At 45.4% G+C, this 20620-nt stretch overlaps 1 protein-coding gene and 1 non-coding gene across 5 annotated transcripts in view; both read left to right on the top strand.

The window, feature by feature from the left end:
• Window positions 1-6589, top strand: part of dapk3 (death-associated protein kinase 3) — a 51666-nt gene extending 45077 nt beyond the window's left edge. For all 4 annotated transcript variants that reach the window (XM_078198187.1, XM_078198189.1, XM_078198188.1 and 1 more), the window contains exon 9: window positions 2235-6589. In XM_078198187.1, coding sequence (XP_078054313.1) covers window positions 2235-2777 — 543 coding nt within the window. In that variant the 3' untranslated portion in view covers window positions 2778-6589. The remainder of the gene's footprint in view (window positions 1-2234) is intronic.
• Window positions 6590-13044: 6455 nt separating this feature from the next.
• Window positions 13045-13116, top strand: trnag-ucc (transfer RNA glycine (anticodon UCC)). Its single transcript has one exon. It is a non-coding gene; the product is annotated as a tRNA-Gly (tRNA).
• Window positions 13117-20620: the final 7504 nt, after the last annotated feature.

Genomic DNA, 20620 nt, shown 5'->3' with positions numbered 1-20620 from the left:
TCTCCTTTGGACACGTTATCCATTTGCCACTTTTCATTCCCAGGAACTAGATTTAGTGTGTTTTCTTCCCCATTGGGCCAGAAACTCTGGGATCATGGAATTCTGCTATTTTAGTTTTGTTTCTGACCTCCACCTCGGCAAAGGTGTATTTGAAATGCAACAACAGCAAGGGAACGGGCTTCCTATTGGTTCTGACAGTGGGGGTTGTGGGTGTGTCTGTGCAATGTGCTGACTTGTGGCTTTGTTGAATGTGGTGCCAGAGTGTGAGCTGCTGGGTGGGGAGGGAGAGATTGAACACAGTGTGTAAACATCACATCATGGGGACAGTCCTGAGATTGCCCAGAGCGCTGGGCAGGCGGGCCGGGGAGCGCTGGGCAGGCGGGCCGGGGAGCGCTGGGCAGGCGGGCCGGGGAGCGCTGGGCAGGCGGGCCGGGGAGCGCTGAGTTTGGCTGCAGAATGAGAGAAAATCATGCAGCAGACAGCACAATTCATGAGCACTGAGCAGAGCTACAACAGTGTCGCTTTTATTTCCCATTTTCCTCCTGCTGATGACCATTGCTTCCCAGGTTACATTAGAACTGATTGACAGTAGACTTGAAGACAAAGTGAGCTACTTTTTCATTTCTGGAAATGCACCCCAGTTTTCATCATGTTTGGTTGATTTGCAGCATGAGTTTTATGTTCACTTCGCAAATTGAAAATGCACCCCAATGTCTTTAATTAGTTATAAGAACAGGCATTACTTTTCCAGTTTCTGAAAAACAGATATGCTTTTGAAAGTTAGCCTGTGATTATATGGCAAATTTAGTGCAACAGCCTCCATTTATATAATGGCCTTAATGTAATGGAACGTTTCAAGGCATTTCATAGGAGTATTATAAAACAAAGTCACATAAAGAGATATTAGATCAGATGGCTTAAAGCTTGGTTAGAGAGGTTGGCTTTAGGTATCTTAAAGGAGGCAAGCAAGGTGGAGAGACAGAGAAGTGTAAGAATTCTAGAGCTTAGGGTTCAGGCAATTGAAGGCATGGCCACCAATGGTGAAGCAATTATAACTGAATGCACATAAGACCAAAATTGGAGGAGTGCAGATCTCGGAGGGTTAGAGTGCAGTTGGAGGAGATTCCAGACACACAGAGGAGTGATACCATCCAGAGATTTGAAAATAAGATGAGAATTTAAAAATGGAGGCCTTGCTTAACCAGGAGTCAATATAGGTCAATGAGCACAGGGCTGGTAGGTGAACAGGACTTGGTGATTAAGGATATGGACAACATAGTTTTGGATGACCTCAAGTTTACAGAGGATAGAATGTGGGAAGCAAACCAGGTATGTGTTAGAATAGTCAAATCCAGACACGTGGATTAGGGTTTCAGCAGCAGATGAGCTGAGGTTGAGATGAGCAGTATTACAGAGGTGAAAATAACTGCTCTTGGTGATTATACAGAAACATGATAGGAAACTCCATCCTAGGGTCAGAAAAATCTGGTTCAGCCAAAGATAGGGATGAATTGGTGTTTGGCATTAGGTCAGTGGACAATAGCATTGGCCCACAATCTTGATTGCAATAGTAAGAAGTCTCACAACACCAGGTTAAAGGCCAACAGGTTTATTTGGAATCATGAGCTTTTGGAGCGCTACTCCTTCATCAGATGAGTGGCATCAGGCATCTCAACATCATTGATAGTAACGGGAGGTAAACAAAAGGTTTAAATGAGGTCTAATAATTCCACCTAGTTAAAATACCTTGGAAACATTTGCAGTCACCAAAAGTGCTATGATGACATGATTCCTTGTCACAAAAGAAAATCTGACTATTTTTTCAATCACTTTAACTCTGGACTAATCTCTCCCACTTTCCCAGTGGTGAACTGCTCCAACTTTTCTCAAGTAATGTGATTCATCTTGTAACACCATATTGTGCATGTGCGATGAACAACAAGCTTTAAGGCTTGTAGGGCAGGAGGAGATACAGAGATGGGGAGGGATGAGGTCACGGGAGGAAACTATGAAGGACTTGCGCATGGGGTGATGGTGGAGTGGTATGAGTTAAAATACAGGAAGCTTAAGTTTATGTTGAATGCAAGACTGGAGGCCAGCCAATGCTACAGGTATATCTATATAAGCAGAGCATGCTAGGTTCAGTACTGTTGAGTACCCACAGCACTGTAGGTCTAGTTTAACTTTGAAATGAACAGAATTAATCTTATTCATTTTATCTCCACCCTCTAAAGGTGATCAAGAGAAGAAATGTGAGACGTGAAGATAGCAGCAAGAAGCCAGAGCGTCGCAGACTGAAGACCACACGCCTCAAGGAATACACAATCAAGTCCCACTCGAGCATGCCTCCAAACAATACCTATGTCAACTTTGAGAGATTCTCAAAAGTCCTGGAAGAAATCAACGCAGTGGATGAAAGCATTCAGGAGCTGGTGAAAAACAAGAAGTCCTTCAAGGAGGACATTGATGCACTTGTCTCCATTTATGATGAGAAAGAATCCTGGTACAAGGAAGAAAACGATAGCATCAGCCAGGACCTCGGGCACATTAAGAATGAAATGCGGAAAACGGAAACCCTGAGAAAACAAGCACAAGATGAAGTCAAATCGACAATGCTGTCCACCAACATCCTGAAACGGAAGTACACAAAGCTGGAAAACCGTTATGATGCACTGGCTGCAGAACTGAAATGGGTTGAGGAGCTCCTGAAGTCCGTAGAACATGAGCGAATGCAAGGAGGCATTGACGACGATAGCCGACTTGGGGAAATGCGCTAGGTACAATTTTATTAAAGAATTTAAGAAACCACGTACAAACTAGTTGATTTGAAGCCAGCCAAATTGGGTGAGATGGCTTCGCAGTTTCTTCAGCCATTGTCGACACACACCAGATTTCAGAAGCAACTCCATTTTATTTCAGTTATGTATCTAAGTTTGGGCTTATTGCCAAATATGAATGACATTCCAGTTTGAAAGCACCATGAAAGGATGGTGTCCTCCCAGTGGATTATTCCACAAACTCTGCATGCTGCTGTTGGCATTGTCTCTGCTGCTGTTGGGTTTCTCTGGTGAGTCTTGCTTATTTCCAATCACTGGAGGCCGCTGTGATTCCAGGGGGCATTGCCATGCTTAATATGGGGACCTCCGTATTTGAGCATGGGTGGGGCTTCAGTTGCAATGTAGGACATCCTTTTGCTTGCTGTGGACAATTCGCTCACCACCACTACCACTCCTCATGCACTCTCATCCCCTCAATTTATCATTTATCCATTGGGATTACTGCCACCTCATGGGAGACCTGGCTTGTGACTGACCAAAATGGCGAAGGTTCGTGCGGGAAGGCAGTGAACAGACTTTGTTGGAAACGTGCAGAGACGCAGTGAAAGCATCAGAAAGAGCACATCAACCTCCAAATACCATCTACCCAACCATTCGAGCACCACCTTCCCAGCATGTGGGTAGAGTCTGCACATTGGACCATCAGCCATCTCCGTACCCATCGAATTGGAGTAAAAACAAGTCGTCCTTGATCCTGAGGGACAGGCTGAGAAGAAGATTGGGATTAGAGTGTAAACAAACACATTCCTGTCACTTAAAGGAAAATGTTATTCCAATTTCACCTCTGCGAGTATTTGGGTCTTTAAATGTAAGGAACAAGCTGTATCCGATTTAAATGGGATTTCCCCATTGGGTCCGAGGCTCGTGAAATGTGGCTAGAAATCAGAGTGCGATTCATTCAGTCTGAAATTGATTATAAAAACTGATTGGAGAATATTCTATATTTAATGAGTTGTTTAAAATTGTGAGATTTCACCAATTGTTTTAAAATAAAAACTCCCACCTTATCTGCAATTACAGCTGAAGCAGTGTAATCAATGGAACTGAAATATGATTGAATGTGCCATTCTTTAACCTCGCTTGTTGAAGGAGAATCCCCTTATCTAGTAATGTCAGTCTGCTCAGTTACATTTGTCTTAGACATGGCTAAATGGATCACCATTCCAGCAGGGAGAGTAAATTTGACTTGTTCTTAATTCCATGGTTGACGTGCTGTGGCTGAAGGAGGAGAGAGCACAAATGCATGAATTGCACTTCAGATGACCAGATTAGTTTTGCTTTTGGAGCGAGGGAAGGAGAATGGGTTGGGATGGCAAATCTCAAATGTTTCCTCTGTATCTTCAGATGTAAATTCAGGTCTAACTCTTCATTATGTCCAAGCACAAATCTAGTGGCTTTTGTCGTTTTCTTTATTGAGACGTGGTGCCAGGATATGAGCTCAGGACCTGGGTTCATGTCGATGTTATGACCCATTTGTTATCTGCAGGAAGCTCCATTGACTCCATATCCTCCAGTGAGGGGAGAATGAGATGAGAATGTTCAGGGAGAATGAGATGGACTTTCTTTTGGAATCTAAGCTGCATGTTGGCATCATGGAATCGTTTATGTTAGATATCTGCATACTTATGAACACTTCTTATATTTTAATTAAGGAAGGTATAAATATGTTGGGGATTAAATTGTAAGCCCAGCTGCCTTTATACTAGTAGAGGTTGTGTATGACAGAATTGGCACTATTGTGGTATACGGCTCTCTAAAATTGGGCCTTGTCTTAATACCTCAAACTGGGGCTTTAAACAGGCACCAGAACAGAATGAATATCTCATTTCCGACTGAAGCAATCCTCCCATTTGACTTGTTAAAGAATATTCTGCAAATTACTGAACCAGATGTAGTACCTCCTGCAAGGACCCTAAATTTTGTCATTCCTGTTATACTTTTAAGCCCACTAGAAATGTTTAACTTGGCAAAATGAGCCATCCATCACTTAGTGACAGACCTGTTCAGTAAACTTACAGAAACCTTGAGTCAGAGGTCAATAATTGCTGGGATTTCAGCTGCCGGAGTTCTCTGGAACCAGACTGATATCTTGGGTTGTACTATAGCTGTACCTGCCCTCTGAAATACTGCTAACAGCACCGGGCCCCAGCAGAGGTAGTTAAAGATTTAGAAAACGGCCACTGGCTCTTCAGGAAGTAATTATAATGTCCCCCTGCATAATGGGGGTCGGTTTCAATTAGAAGATTTTCTTGCACCAGCTGAAGATGTATTTTGGAAGTTCATGGAGTGCAGTTTTCCTCTTCACTAGATGTGTGATAAGTTTGTGATAGATTTCTATATCGTTCGATAACTTGGCTGAAGGTTTATTATAAGGACCTGAGTCGCTATCATGTAGCAGAGGTTCCAGTGAAAGTTACTGCATACATTCCTATAACTACCAAGGATATCATGGCTTGCTCCCACCTCTCTTTGCTCTCCATTCTCCCCACCTCCCTCCCCTCCACCTCCTGTACAAGGTGGGGCTAAGGTGCTTCAGTGGATAGTCCCATCCTTACTTTGATACAACGCTCATAGACTTGATATTTGATATTTATTGGCTGCTGAAATGACACAAACTCATTGAGCTCACGTTTATTTTGTTTGAACTTATTTCCTATTCGTTGACACGAGTTGATTGATAATAGTAACAAGGATTTATTTAATTCAATACATGTAGAGCATTTGTAAACATAGAAACAAGATAGTTAGCCCAGCAGGTCTCTGCTGCTGTTTATACTGCACACAAACCTCCTTGCATTTTCATCTAATCCTATCAACATATTCTGCTTTCCTTCTCCCTCATGTACTTTTCTAGCTTTCCTCCATGCCATTTGCCTCAAACAAACCATGTGGTAGTGAATTCCACTTGCTAAACTCAGAAACTGAGCTTCTAACCAAAAGGAATATAAATCTTGTGGGGTCGTCTTTCTATTTGTAAAAGCACCATTTGAGGGAAAAATGGAAAGTCTTTGCTGTTTAGATAATATAGGCAGGTGCTGCAGTGAGGCTAGGCTTATGGGTCTGTTCTTCCAACTTCAATTCCAGAGTTGAAAACCCTACAGATGACTGTGTCCTCCTCACTGTTGGAGGGGAGGTAATCACCTGCATCGGGACCAAGCACCAGCAGTGTTGCCCAGTCTCGTGTGTGGCCGCTTGTTGCAAGCTGGCTTCCCTCATTCCTTCCTGTAAATTACTGGCAAGCTGCAACTAAACTCACCAACATTTTATTTAAATGAACACTAAAATTCTGTAGGAAAAATCATTTTTAATTATATTATAAATGTACTTGAGCTTTAAACACATGCAGCACTCATTTAACACAAAGTTGGAAATACTGTGAGATAAATGAAATACGCCAATTATAAATGTTGTTGGGTGCATGGGGTGGGAGATGGTGATTTGGGTCTGGCTTGTATTTAGGTTTGAACTAAACTGCTGTGGTTCAGTCCTGGTTTTGCCCGTGCATTTAATGAATGTTTACTATGCTACCACACCTTTATATGTAAGGTGCATGTATTAAAATATTTTCCCAATATACATCTTTCTTGTTTTTTTGTAAACTTCATAGAGCAGTTATTATCTATCTCCATATACTATTGTAATATGGTATTATCAGAGAAAGTATTGACATTTTATAACCATAATGTTTAAAGTGATCAATAAAGTCTGTTTGATACTTTAACAGTTAACATTTATAATAAATTTTTCAAATGAAAACAATTGTATTTTTATTTACCGTGGATCTATGAGTGTTTGTGTGTATGTGTACCAATGCTTTAAATGTCATTGGTCTACAACTTTAATGGAGTAGGTTATACTCTGGAGACTTGGGTTCAAATCCCATCACGGCAGATGGTGAAATTTAAATTCAATAAAAATCTGTAAGTAAATGTCTAATGATGACCGTGAAACCAATGTCAATTGTTGTAAAAACCCCACTTAGTTCAGTAATGTCCTTTAGGGAAGGGAATCTGCCACCCTTACCTGGTCTGGCCTACATGTGACTCCAGATCCATAGAAATGTGGTTCACTCGTAAGTGTCCTCTGAAATGGCCTGGAAAGCCACTCATTTCAAGGGCAATTAGAGATGGGCAATAAATGCTGCCCCCACAATTCATGAATGATTTTTAAAAATAAAACGGTCACTTTAATGGTTAATGTAAGATGCTGTGCATCCCCTACAGTCTTGTCTATTGCCTGGTTGTAAAGTATAATCTGAATTCTTATAACAATGATTCCCTATTGCATGTACTGGATTCTATGATCTTGCATTTGTTCCCCTGCCTTTCTGGAAGGTGAAGTGATAAACTTTGTTGTGATACAAAGCCAACCGGGAATCAACAAGCATTTTACACAAAAATATAAGAATGAATAGAATATAGATTTTGACAGTGAGACAAACACTGAAAGAGTCATGGTAGGTCATGGTGTATAAGTTGACCAAATGTACAAGACAAATCCCCATTTAATTATGCCCAAATGCATGTTTAGGCCTATACTCGGAATGTAAGTGTACCCCACCCGTCTCCATTTTTGAGCTAACAAATGCATGTTTAGGCTATACTCCTATTAGGTGTTGGCTTCAATTCTTCAGCTCAGAACTGTGTGTTTAGTGTAATATTTGCATTAAGTAAATGCATTGGAATAAGCGGGTGATGCAGGCTGTGCTAAAAGGATGCATTGGAGTGAAGACGCAGACAGTGCATGGTGACTGATAAACAGAAATGGTCCTCCAGCAAAACCAATGAAGTGGTAAGGTTTCCAGTTGAAAGTTAGAGGGGGCGATTCCCCCAGTCTGCTGTGCTGTATTTGTAGCATAGCGGGCTGGGAGACTCTAGCAGAGGCCGTTTTGCGGGCTCCCTGCTGGGCGTCACGGCCTCTGCGTGTCTCCAGCAGGTGGATTTCCAGAGCCATCAGCTCCACGGAAACCGGCGCGGAGTTGCATAAATTATTTAAATCCATATTTTACTACAACTTAAATATCATTAGCGGGCCCAGGACTGAAGTCTTTGGACCCGCTCGCCTCTGCTCCCCTCTCTCCCCTGCCCCGGCCAGGAGTATTTCATTCCAGCGGGGTTTAGTATAGCTCCCCACTTGCAGGGAGTTGGCGGCCCAACTTGGTTGGAGTGAAGGGGAGGGGGCAATTGAGGGCGGCACGGTAGCACAGTGGTTAGCACTGCTGCTTCACAACTCCAAGGACCTGGGTTCGATTCCCGGCTTGGGTCACTGTCTGTGTGGAGTTTGCACATTCTCCCCGTGTCTGCGTGGGTTTCCTCCGGGTGCTCCGGTTTCCTCCCACAGTCCAAAGATGTGCGGGTTACGTTGATTGGCCATGCTAAAATTGCCCTTGGTGTCCTGAGATGCTTAGGTTAGAGGGATTAATGGATAAAATATGTAGGGGTATGGGGGTAGGGCCTGGGTGGGATTGTGGTCGGTGCAGACTCGATGGGCCGAATGGCCTCTTTCTGTGCTTTAGGGTTTCTATGATTTCTAATTGAAGCCCCCCAGTGGGTCAGGGGCCGGAGGGGTGCCCCTGAGCATTGCCAGCCTGGGTCCCTGGCACTGCCAAAGGGGCAAAGTGCCCATGGCTGGGGACATTGGGCAGTAAGAAGTTTAACAACACCAGGTTAAAGTCCAACAGGTTTATTTGGTAGCAAAAGCCACACAAGCTTTCGGAGCTCCAAGCCCCTTCTTCAGGTGAGTGGGAATTCTGTTCACAAACAGGGCATATAAAGACGCAAACTCAATTTACATGAATAATGGTTGGAATGCAAATACTTGCAGCTAATCAAGTCTTTTAGATATAAACAATGTGATTGGAGAGAGCAGGCTAACGAGATGTGTATTGTCTCCAGACAGTGAGACTCTGCAGGTCCAGGCAAGCTGTGGGGATTACAAATAGTGTGACATGAACCCAATATCCCGGTTGAGGCCGTCCTCATGTGTGCGGAACTTGGCTATCAGTTTCTGCTCAGCGACTCTGCGCCATCGTGTGTCGTGAAGGCCGCCTTGGAGAATGCTTACCTGAATATCAGAGGTCAAATGCCCGTGACCGCTGAAGTGCTCCCCAACAGGAAGAGAACAGTCTTGCCTGGTGATTGTCGAGCGGTGTTCATTCATCCGTTGTCGCAGCGTCTGCATAGTTTCCCCAATGTACCATGCCTCAGGACATCCTTTCTTGCAGCGTATCAGGTAGACAACGTTAGCCGAGTTGCAAGAGTATGTACCGTGTACCTGGTGGATGGTGTTCTCACGTGAGATGATGGCATCTGTGTCGATGATCCGGCACGTCTTGCAGAGGTTGCTGTGGCAGGGTTGTGTGGTGGCTTGGTCACTGTTCTCCTGAAGGCTGGGTAGTTTGCTGCGGACAATGGTCTGTTTGAGGTTGTGCGGTTGTTTGAAGGCAAGAAGTGGGGGTGTGGGGATGGCCTTGGCGAGATGTTCGTCTTCATCAATGACATGTTGAAGGCTCCGGAGGAGATGCCATAGCTTCTCCGCTCCGGGGAAGTACTGGACAACGAAGGCCTGGACAACGAAGTACTGGACAACGAAGGCCTTCAACATGTCATTGATGAAGACGAACATCTCGCCAAGGCCATCCCCACACCCCCACTTCTTGCCTTCAAACAACCGCACAACCTCAAACAGACCATTGTCCGCAGCAAACTACCCAGCCTTCAGGAGAACAATGACCAAGACACCACACAACCCTGCCACAGCAACCTCTGCAAGACGTGCCGGATCATCGACACAGATGCCATCATCTCACGTGAGAACACCATCCACCAGGTACACGGTACATACTCTTGCAACTCGGCCAACGTTGTCTACCTGATACGCTGCAAGAAAGGATGTCCCGAGGCATGGTACATTGGGGAAACTATGCAGACGCTGCGACAACGGATGAATGAACACCGCTCGACAATCACCAGGCAAGACTTCTCTTCCTGTTGGGGAGCACTTCAGCGGTCACGGGCATTCGGCCTCTGATATTCGGGTAAGCGTTCTCCAAGGCGGCCTTTGCGACACACGACAGCGCAGAGTTGCTGAGCAGAAACTGATAGCCAAGTTCCGCACACACAAGGCCGGCCTCAACCGGGATATTGGGTTCATGTCACACTATTTGTAACTCCCACAGTTGCGTGGACCTGCAGAGTTTCACTGGCTGTCTTGTCTGGAGACAATACACATCTTTTTAGCCTGTCTTGATGCTCTCTCCACTCCCATTGTTTTGTTTCTTAAAGACTGGATTAGTTGTAAGTATTCGCATTCCAACCATTATTCATGTAAATTGAGTCTGTGTCTTTATAAGCTCTGTTTGTGAACAGAATTCCCACTCACCTGAAGAAGGGGCTTAGAGCTTCGAAAGCTTGTGTGGCTTTTGCTACCAAATAAACCTGTTGGACTTTAACCTGGTGTTGTTAAACTTCTTACTGTGTTTACCCCAGTCCAACGCCGGCATCTCCACATCATGCGTATCAGGTAGACAACGTTGGCCGAGTTGCAAGAGTATGTGCCGTGTACCTGGTGGATGGTGTTCTCACGTGAGATGATGGCATCTGTGTCGATGATCCGGCATGTCTTGCAGAGGTTGCTGTGGGGTTGGGGGTCGAGGCTGGCCTGGACATATTCCGGAGGGCCAGTGATAGGGGAATGGGGGGGGTGGGGTCGCATGGCCAGCGATTGAGCTTGCCAGCAATTGGGAGGCCAGTAGTGCAGGGCCACTGCACATGTGCTGATCGGCGCATGTGCGGTGGCCTGCTCAGTGCTATTTTGCCGTCCTCTCTAGTGGGAATAGGCCCTGGGGATCTTGGGTTCATGTCACATTACATATAACTTTCACTATTTGGCCTGGGCTTGCAAAATCTTACTAACTGTCCTGGCTTCAGACAATTCACACCTCTTTAACCTGTGATTATCCCTCTCTCCACTCGCATTGTCTGTACCTGTAAAGACTCGCATTCCAACCATTGTCTTGCAATTGAGTCTGTGTCTATATGTGCCGTGTTTGTGAACCCAACTCTCCACTCACCTGAAGAAGGAGCGACACTCCGAAAACTCGTGACACTAAATAAACCTATTAGACTTTAACCTGGTGTTGTGAGACTTCTTACTGTGTTCACCCCAGTCCAATGCCGGCATCTCCACATCATGTTTCGGAATGGGTCACTAAAAATTGTCAGAATAGTTACATCATTATGAGAAATGCAATTTGTACATTGGAGTGGGCTTCATCAAGCCTTGAAAACAGCAAAGATTTTAGTGCAACAGGTAACTGGTGTAATATAAAAATAAAATACTGCAGATGCTGGAAATCTAAAAAGAGAGGAAGTTTGGGAAGGAGAGATGGAGCGAGATAGGGATTCGGAAGGAAAGATGTGATAGAATGAAAGGGAGGTTGGGAGGGAGTGATGAAGTGAGAGAGGGAAAGATAGAATGGGGTGAGAAGGAGATTGGGAGGGAGAAATGGGATGGTGTGAGAGAGGGAGAGATAGGATGGAGTGGGAAATGGGATGGAGTGAGAAGGAGATTGGGAGGGTGAGATGGAGTGAGAAGGAGATTGGGAGGGTGAGATGGAGTGAGAGAGGGAGATTGGGACGGAGAAATGGGATGGGGTGAGAGTGAGATTGGGGAGGAATGATGAACAGGAAGGAAGTTTGGGTGGGAGAGGTTAAGTGAAAGAAAGAAAAGATGGAGAGATGGAGCAAGAGGGAGAGACTGGGAGTCAGAGGGAAAGGTTGGGGTTGGAGATGACAGATGAGGAGGTGAGATGTGAGTGATGGAGGTAGAAGGAAAGCTGCGAGGTGGGAGAAAATGGGGTCAGGGATAAAGGTGGGAGAATTGGGAGGGAGTAGGGATGAAGGTGGGGGGATTGGGAAGGGGGTGAGGATGTTATGGGAGGTGTTTGGGAGGGGGCAGGACTGTTGTGGGGGAGATTGGGAGGGAGTGGGGATGAAGGTAGGAGGGGTTGAGAATGTTATGGGGAGTTGTGGAGGGTGGGTTTTGGTGGGGGTGGGAATGTTATGGGTGGGGAGGTTTGTGGGGGGGTAGGGTTGTTGTAGGGGGGATTGGGAGGGAGTGGGGATGAAAGTGGGAGGGGGTGGGAATGTTATGGGGATTGTGAGGGGCAGGGTTGTTGTGGGAGTTTGGGAGAGGGGTGAGGGATTTGGAAGGGAGAAGGGAGGTTTGTGGGAGGGGGCAGGGTTGTTGCGGGGGGGTTTGTTGTGCGGGGGCTTGTTGTGGGGGTAGGATTGTTGTGGGGGGAGTTTGTTGTGGGGGGTCGGGTTGTTGTGGGTGGAGTTTGTTGTGGGGGGTAGAGTTGTGTGGGGGGATTGCTGTGGGGGGTAGGATTGTTGTGGGGGGGTTTGTTGTGGGGGGTAGGGTTGTTGTGGGGGTAGGGTTGTTGTGGAGGGGTTTGTTGTGTGGGTGGGGTTTGTGGGGGTAGGGTTGTTGTGGGGGGGTTGTTGTGGGGGCGTTTGTTGTGGGGGGTAGAGTTGTTGTGGGGGATAGGGGTGTTGTGAGGGTGGGTTTGCTGTGGGAGGGGTTTGTTGTGTGGGTTAGGGTTGTTGTGGAGGGGTTTGTTGTGTGGGTGGGGTTTGTGGGGGGTAGGGTTGTTGTGGGGGGGATTTGTTGTGTGGGGGGAGTTTGTTGTTGGGGGGGTAGAGTTGTTGTGGATGTGGGTAGGGTTTTGTGGGGGGTAGGGTTGTTGGAGTGGGTTTGTTGTGGAGGGGTTTGTTGTGTGGGTGGGTTTTGTGGGGGGTAGGGTTGTTGGGGTGGGTAGGGTTTTGTGGGGGGGTTGTTGTGTGGGAAGGGGTTTGTTGTGTGGGTTAGGGTTGTTGTGGAGGGGTTTGTTGTGTGGGTAGTGTTTTGTGGGGGGTAGGGTTGTTGGAGTGGGTTTGTTGTTGGAGGGGTTGTTGTGTGGGTGGGGTTTGTGGGGGCTAGGGTTGTTGTGGGGGTGGGTAGGGTTTTGTGGGGGGAGGGTTGTTGTGGAGGTGGGTAGGGTTTTGTAGGGGGTAAGGTTGCTGTGGGGGCTTTACTAGCGATTGAAGGCACTTGTGGAACTCTGTTTCCAGCCCCAATGGAGCTGAAATGCTGATTGCAGCCACTGAGCACAAGGGGAGGTCTGACTGTGGATATGAAGCTTGTTCTCACTTTGTTCCACATCACTGCGATGGTGGTATAGTGGTGAGCATAGCTGCCTTCCAAGCAGTTGACCCGGGTTCGATTCCCGGCCATCGCAAAGGTGTTTTTTAATAAAAGCTGAGTGGGGAAAGAGAATAATTTTGGTGCCGGGCTCGGAGTCTGAACTCAGCTGCGGATGTTGCAATGAAAGTGGAATAAGCTGGGGCATTGACACAGGGCTGGGAGGGAGCGGGGATACATTGACACAGGGTTGGGAGGGGGTGGGGATACAGTGACACCGGGCTGGGAGGGGGTGGGGATATATTGTTACAGTCTGTGGCCACCCCCTGGCCAATGCTCACTGCTGGGATCCCCAAGACTGCAAACTCCGGGACTACAATCCCGGGGCAGAACCAACAAATCCCATTCATTTTCATTCCTTTTCCCTTGACTTGGTTTATGTTCAAACTGTGCCGACGTGAACTCACACGTGGAGCTATTTGACTGTGGTGGACATCACAGAATCTTTTAACCACATTTTTTACTCAGTGTCTGAGTTGGAAAGTTGGGAAAGGAATGCTCAAACATTTATTCCTTCCTGTGGCTCCTTAGATCCACTTAACGGGAAAAGTGGAGCTGATTACTGGCAGCTCAGCAATCTTTTCCAGATCGGCTCGAAAAAGAAACTTGACAGCAAACTAAACTAAGAAGCATAAAGTCCGGAAAGGGAGTAGCTCTATATTTTACATTCAATAAACCAATATTTATTGCACTTTAATGCTTGGCTGAAAAGGAGGTGGATAGCCTGCTGGAAACATTGAGGATTTGACTCATTGATCAGCTGGGGTATCTCTGAGAAGGTAAGAATGAATCACGTTGGGACTGGAGTCACTTGTAGACATTATAGGAGAAGGATGACAAGTTTTCTTTTTTAAAGTACATTAAAATTGAACAATTCCCACAGTTTCATGCTGACTTTTTACTGATAATATGAAAGAGCAGTATTTTGCTGTTAAAAACGGAAATGAACGAAGGTGATTGTGAAGGATGGTATGAGAGAAACACATTGGTACCAAGGTTCCCTTTGATGCTGAGGTGTCTGAGATCCTGCTTAATGAGGCGCTGAAGACATTTGCTTCCTACATTACAAAAATGATGGCACTTCAAAAGCACCTTAGCGTAGACACACACACAGAGATCTGGGAGTACAGGTCCACAGATCCTTAAAAGTGGCAGCGCAGGTGGAAAAGGTGGTGAAGAAAGTGTATGGCACGCTTGCCTTCTTCGGCTGGGACATCGAGTATAAAAGTTGGCAAATTATGTTACAGTTATATAAAACGTTAGTTAGGCCACATTTGGAATATTGTGTCCAATTCTGGCCACCACACTACCAGAATGACGTGGAAGCTTTGGAGGGAGTGCAGAAAAGGTTTGCCAGGATGTTTTGCCTGGTTTGGAGGGTATTAACTATGAGGAGAAATTGACTAAACTGGAATTGTTCTCCCTGAAAAGATGGAGGCTGAGGGGAGACCTGATAGAAGTTTATAAAATTATGAGGGGCAGAGATAGGGTGAATAGTTGGAAGCTTTTCCCCAGGGCAGAAATGACAGCCACAAGGGGGCAGCCAAGGTAAGGGGGGAAAGGTTCAGTGGAGATGTGCGGGGGAAGTTTTTTACACTGAGGGTGATGAGGGCCTGGAATGCACTGCCAAGTGAGGTGTTTGAGGCAGACACGTTAACGACATTTACAACTTATCTGGATAGACACATGAACAGACGGGGAATAGCGGGATACAGGCGATTGATCTAGCTAGGACAACGTGATCGGCGCAGGCTTGGAGGGCTGAAGGGCCTGTTCCTGTGCTGTACTGTTCTTCGTTCTTTGTTCACCTCATTGGTCGTAAACTGCTTTGGGACCTCCTAAGGTTGTGAAAGGTGCTATATAAATGCACATATTTTTCTTCTTATTTCATGTGATTTTTAAGCGAATACTGACATTTCAAGCCAGGACAGTGTAGCCTGGGAGCGACTGAAAAGATTCTATTGTCTCTCAGCCACAGGTATCAAGGGTTACATTTGGATGGTCAGCAGCACTGCAGAATTGACCCATAATCAAGTTGCCCTCATCTCCAAGAATCCCAGACCAAGCCATTGTTATTTATTGTTGGGGCAGTGATGGGGCACTGCTAGATACCCAGCAGGAAAATGCCAAACCTTTGGTGACAAAACTAAGCATCATGAGTGTGGTAACATGGCCCCTTTAAAGGGGCAATCTTTTGTGGTCACATGATTGGGTTGGACCCTATGGAGTGGCCGCACAGGAAGTCAGGACAATCGGGAATGACAATCGGCACATTCTAGGTTGGGGAGGACCTTCCATTGGAGCCAGGGAGGAGAAAAGTGTCAATGTTTGCATGCGTTCTGTCAGATCATTATCTTGTATATAGTTACATTAGTTTAATAAACTCTGTTGTTGGAGCCTCCAGTTACTACAAATATTATGAAACACCTCAGCCTCTCTGCAGGGAATTTTCCTAGAAGCAGCTTCCAAACCAGCCTGGCTCTTTCAAATTCCCATCTTCCACAGAGTCTGCTTTCCTCACGCTTTCTCTGGATCTTTACTGCCAACATAATCACAGTGAGGATTCAACCAAGCAATTTATAAATTGTGAAACAATTGTGAAAATGCTGGAAAATCTCAGCAGGTCTGGCAGCATCTGTGGGGAGAGAATAGTGCCAACACTTGGAGTCAGGATGACTCTTCCTCAGAGCTGAGAGCAAAGAGCATCAGCGGGGATTTATATTATATGAGGGAGGGAAGGAATGGGACAAAGAGAATGTAAATGAAGAAGCAGAAGGCTGAGAAGGTGCTAAAAAGTGTCCATTAAGTGATCAGAATGTGTGAATGGCAGAACAGAAGTACAGGTCACTTAATGGACATTTTTTAGCACCTCAGCCTTCTGCATCCTCATTTACATTCCCTTTGTTCCATTCCTCCCCCCCATACTATATAAATCTCTGCTGATTCTTTTTGCTCTTAGCTCTGATGAAGTGTCATCTAGACTTGAAACGTTGGCTCTATTCTCTCTCCACAGATGCTGTCAGACTTGCTGAGATTTTCCAGCATTTTCCGTTTTTGTTTCCGATTCCAGCATCCACAGTATTTTGCTTTTATAAGTTGTGAAGCCCTTTGGGGACATCCTGATTTTATATAAATGGTCAGTTTTTTCCAGCTTCAACTGATTAAAACAGAAGCCATGTTAAACATTAAAACAGGCAATAATTCTCTTGATATGAAGTGAATTGATATGAAAGTTAATGGGCTGCTGTAATCTCTCCAGGTGACACATAGTTCTGTTAATTCATTCTGAAAATCCCTTTTCTTTATAATACTAGTGCCGCCCACATAGGTGGTAACCCTTGACAGCAGCACGACTCCAGTCGCCAATCTAAATATTACCACAGGAATATGGTTGCCTCCACCCACATCCCCAACCTTTGCCTTGTTCATGTTAGTGACTTGGGTTCACTATTGCTGACCCCAATCTGATCTCCAAGGCAGCCTTCACAACACACGACAGCGCAGAGTCACTGAGCAGAAACTGATAGCCAAGTTCCGCACACATGAGGACGGCCTCAACCGGGATCTTGGGCTCATGTCACGCTATCTGTAACTCCCACAGCTTGTCTGGACTTGCAGAATCTCACTGGCTGTCCTGTCTGGAGACAATACACATCTCTTTAACCTGTGCTTAATGCTCTCTCCACTCACATTGTTTGTACCTTTAAGACTTGATTATCTGTAAAGACTGCATTCAATCATTATTCTGTAAATTGAGTTTGTGTCTCTGTATGCCCTGTTTGTGAGCATTTCTCCACTCCACCTGACGAAGGGGCAGCGCTCCGAAAGCTAATGGCATTTGCTACCAAATAAACCTGTTGGACTTTAATCTGGTGTTGTGAGACTTCTTACTGTGTTTACCCCAGTCCAACGCCGGCATCTCCACATCATGACCTAATGAATTTGCCATAGTTCTATTTGTATGTGATCTGTGTGGGTGCATATGTGCATGAGCTTGTGTGTGTGTGTGTGCTTGCGTTTGTGTGCTTGTGTGTATGTAATATGTGAGCATGAGCATGTATGTACACATTCAGGGCTTTCAGTTTGCAGTTCTCTCAAATGCCAATAGATGTCCCTGTATCACTACAAACGATGCCTTCCTTTCCAACGCTGTGCAGATTCACACAAGCCCTTCCAACCAGCTCGTGTCTCGCCTGTGAATTATTGTAGGCTGGAGGCAGGACTCAAACACATGGAGATTACCTGGACAAGTAGCAGAGGGAACACAAAGTCAGACTGGTGAGCCGTTGTGTGATGAGACTCTGCTTCAGCATTCACAGGATACAGTCGTGAACCCTATGAAATTTCCGCCCTAGGAGGACAAGTGCGTGGGAACACCAGCACCTGCAAGTTCCCCTCCAATGTACACAGGCCATTGACTTGGAGCGGCATACATTGCCATTCCTTCATCATCCCTTAGTCAAAATCCTGGAACTCCCTGGAACTGGCTAGAGATATCCCCCCTCTCTCTCCCCAGCTTGATTTGCTGATGACACCACCGTAGTGGGTCGAATCTCAAACAATGACGAGACAGAGTACAGGAATGAGATAGAGAATCTGGTGAACTAGCGCGACGATAATAATCTCTCCCTCAATGTCAACGAAATGAAGGAGATAATCATCAACTTCAGGAAGCTTAGTGGAGAACATGCCCCCGTCTACATTAACGGGAACGAAGTAGAAAGGGTCAAGAGCTTCAAGTTTTTAGGTGTCCAGGTCACCAACAACCTGTCCTGGTCCCCCTTTGCCGACACTATAATTAAAAAAATCTCACCAACGCCTGTACCTTCTCAGAAGACTAAGGAAATTTGGTATATCCACTACGACTCTCGCCAACCTTTACAGATGCACCATAGAAAGCATTCTTTCTGGTTGTATCACAGCTCGGTCTGGGCTCCTGCTCTACCCAAGACCATAGGAAACTACAAACGGTCGTGAACAAAGCCCAGTCCATCATGCAAACCAGCCTCCCACCCATTGACACTGTCTACACTTCCCACTGCCTTGGAAAAACAGCCAGCATAATTAAGGACCCTGTGCGCCCCAGACATTCCCTCTTCCGCCTTCTTCTGTCGGGAGAAAGATACAAAAGTCTGAGGACACGTACCAACCGACTCAAGAACAGCTTCTTCCCTGATGCCATCAGACTTTTGAGTGGATCTACTTCGCATGAAGTTGATCTTTCTCTATACCCTAGCTATGGCTGTAGCACTACAATCTGGACTCTGTCCTATCCTTCTCTATGAATGATATGCTTTGTCTGTATAACTCATAAGAAATATTATTTTTCACTGTCGACTAATACATGCGACAATAATAAATCAAATCAAATCAAATCAAATCAAAGATGACCAGAAATATGATGGATGCCCTGTCGACGTGAATGAATGCACGAGAGGTTTCTGCCTCACTTCCTGTAACATTGAGGTATTGGAGTGGAAGCTGTTCCATTGCAATACTGGTTGTGAGGACACAAGAGCTGGAAGAGGCCATTCAGCTCCTCAAGCTTATTCCACCATTCAATTAGTTTGTGTTTGATCTGTTTGAAAGTGGATAAGTCACAATGTAATAATTATTTTCTATTATTCATTCATGGGCGGTAAGCCCCACTGACAAGGCCAACATTCATTGCCCACCCCTAATTACTCATAAAAAGGTGATGTTAAGCCACTGCATTGAACCGCTGCAGTTCATGGGGTGCAGGATTGCCAGGATTTTGACCCAGTGATAGTCAAGGAACAGCAATATATTTCCACTCATGATTGACTTGGAGGGAAATTTACAGGCGCCTTCAGCCCTTATTTTTTAGATGGTAGAGATCACACGTTTGGAAGGTTCTATACTTGGAGGGTCTTAGAGAGTTGCTACAGTGCATCTTGTAAGTGGTACACACGGCTGCCACTCTACATTCATGGTGGAGGGCATGAATGTTGAAGGTGGTGGAAGGGGTACCAATCAAGCGGACTGTTTATTCCTGAATGATGTTGAGCTTCTTGAGTGTTGTTGGAGCTGCACTCATCCAAGCAAGTGGAGAGTGACTTGTCTCTTGTAAACGGGTTGGCTTTGGAGAGTCAGGAGATGAGTTACCCATCACAATTGTGAGTGATGAAGGAGCTGCATTCCGAAAGCTCATGATTCCAAATAAACCTGTTGGACTTTAACCTGGCATTGTGAGGCTTCTTACTGTGTCCTCCCCAGTCCAACGCTGGCATCTCCACATCATCACTTTACAGAGTTAGAGTTTCAGAACAGATCTCTGCAGAAGACGCAGCAACAAGTGAGTTGGCAAGCAGAAATCCGACCATTCCCGACAGACCTTCCAACAAGAGATGAGATTATAGGAATAGAAACTAAACAAGTGTTTACACAGCAAAAAACTTATAATGATCTCGGGATTAACCAAATATCCCACGGAGATGTGGAAGTGAATCCATGATCACGCAAACCCATTCCAGGAAGTCTCACATGAGTGAAGGCTCAATTTAAACAAATGATCCAAGAAGATTCAAGACACTCTTTCAGAGAGCCAGTGCAGACTCAATGGGCCGAATGGCCTCCTTCTGCATTGTAGGGTTTCTATGGCTCTCTAATGATAGGAATGTTATCATTAAACCAAAGTCTTGCTTTGCTGTTGGAGGTGAGCACCAGCAATGGGTGGAGAGGTGGAAAACCCCTCAGCCACCGTCAGAGATATCAGTTATATTCCTGTGCCCATTGAATAATTATCCTGCCTTTATGTCACGCCCTTATCACACACCACATTATTTAACTATGTATGTTACAGTAGTATGATTTGATTTGATTTATTATTGTCACATGTATTAACATACAGTGAAAAGCATTGTTTCTTGCGCACTATACAGAGTATACCGTTCATAGAGAAGGAAATGAGAGAGTGTAGAATGTAGTGTTACAGCTAGGGTGTAGAGAAAGATCAACTTAGTGTGAGGTAGGTCTATTCAAATGTCTGATGGCAGCAGGGAAGAAACTGCTCTTGAGTCGGTTAGTACATGACCTCAAACTTTTGTATCTTTTTCCTGACGGAAGAAGGCGGAAGAGAGAATGTCCGAGGTGCGTGGGGTGCTTAATTATGTTGGCTGCTTTGCTGAGGCAGCAGGAATTGTAGACAGAGTCAATGGATGGGAGGCTGGTTTGTGTGATGGACTGGGCTACATTCGTGACCCTTTGTAGTTTCTTGTGATCTTGGGTAGTGCAGGAGCCATACCAAGCTGTGATGCAATCAGAAAGAATGCTTTCTATGGTGCAACTGTATTCCTGAACTTTGTGGTGCAGGACTGCTTTGATGTTTTGCTTGTTGTTGTTGTTGCTAAAACTATCATTCCCTTCAAATAGCCAGACAAAGTCACAGACTGGTTTCAGATGATTTATTGACAACTGTAGCATCACCGGACTCCGACTAAGCCATTAAGACCAGTCAGAGTGCAGAATTCGGAAATACACAAGCAATTATAGTTTCAAATTCGATTACAAATAATTAGCAT

The sequence above is a fragment of the Mustelus asterias genome, chromosome 26 (assembly GCF_964213995.1).
Source record: "Mustelus asterias chromosome 26, sMusAst1.hap1.1, whole genome shotgun sequence".
In the NCBI taxonomy this organism is placed as follows: Eukaryota; Metazoa; Chordata; class Chondrichthyes; order Carcharhiniformes; family Triakidae; genus Mustelus; species Mustelus asterias.
This window is presented reverse-complemented; position numbering and strand designations above follow the sequence as displayed.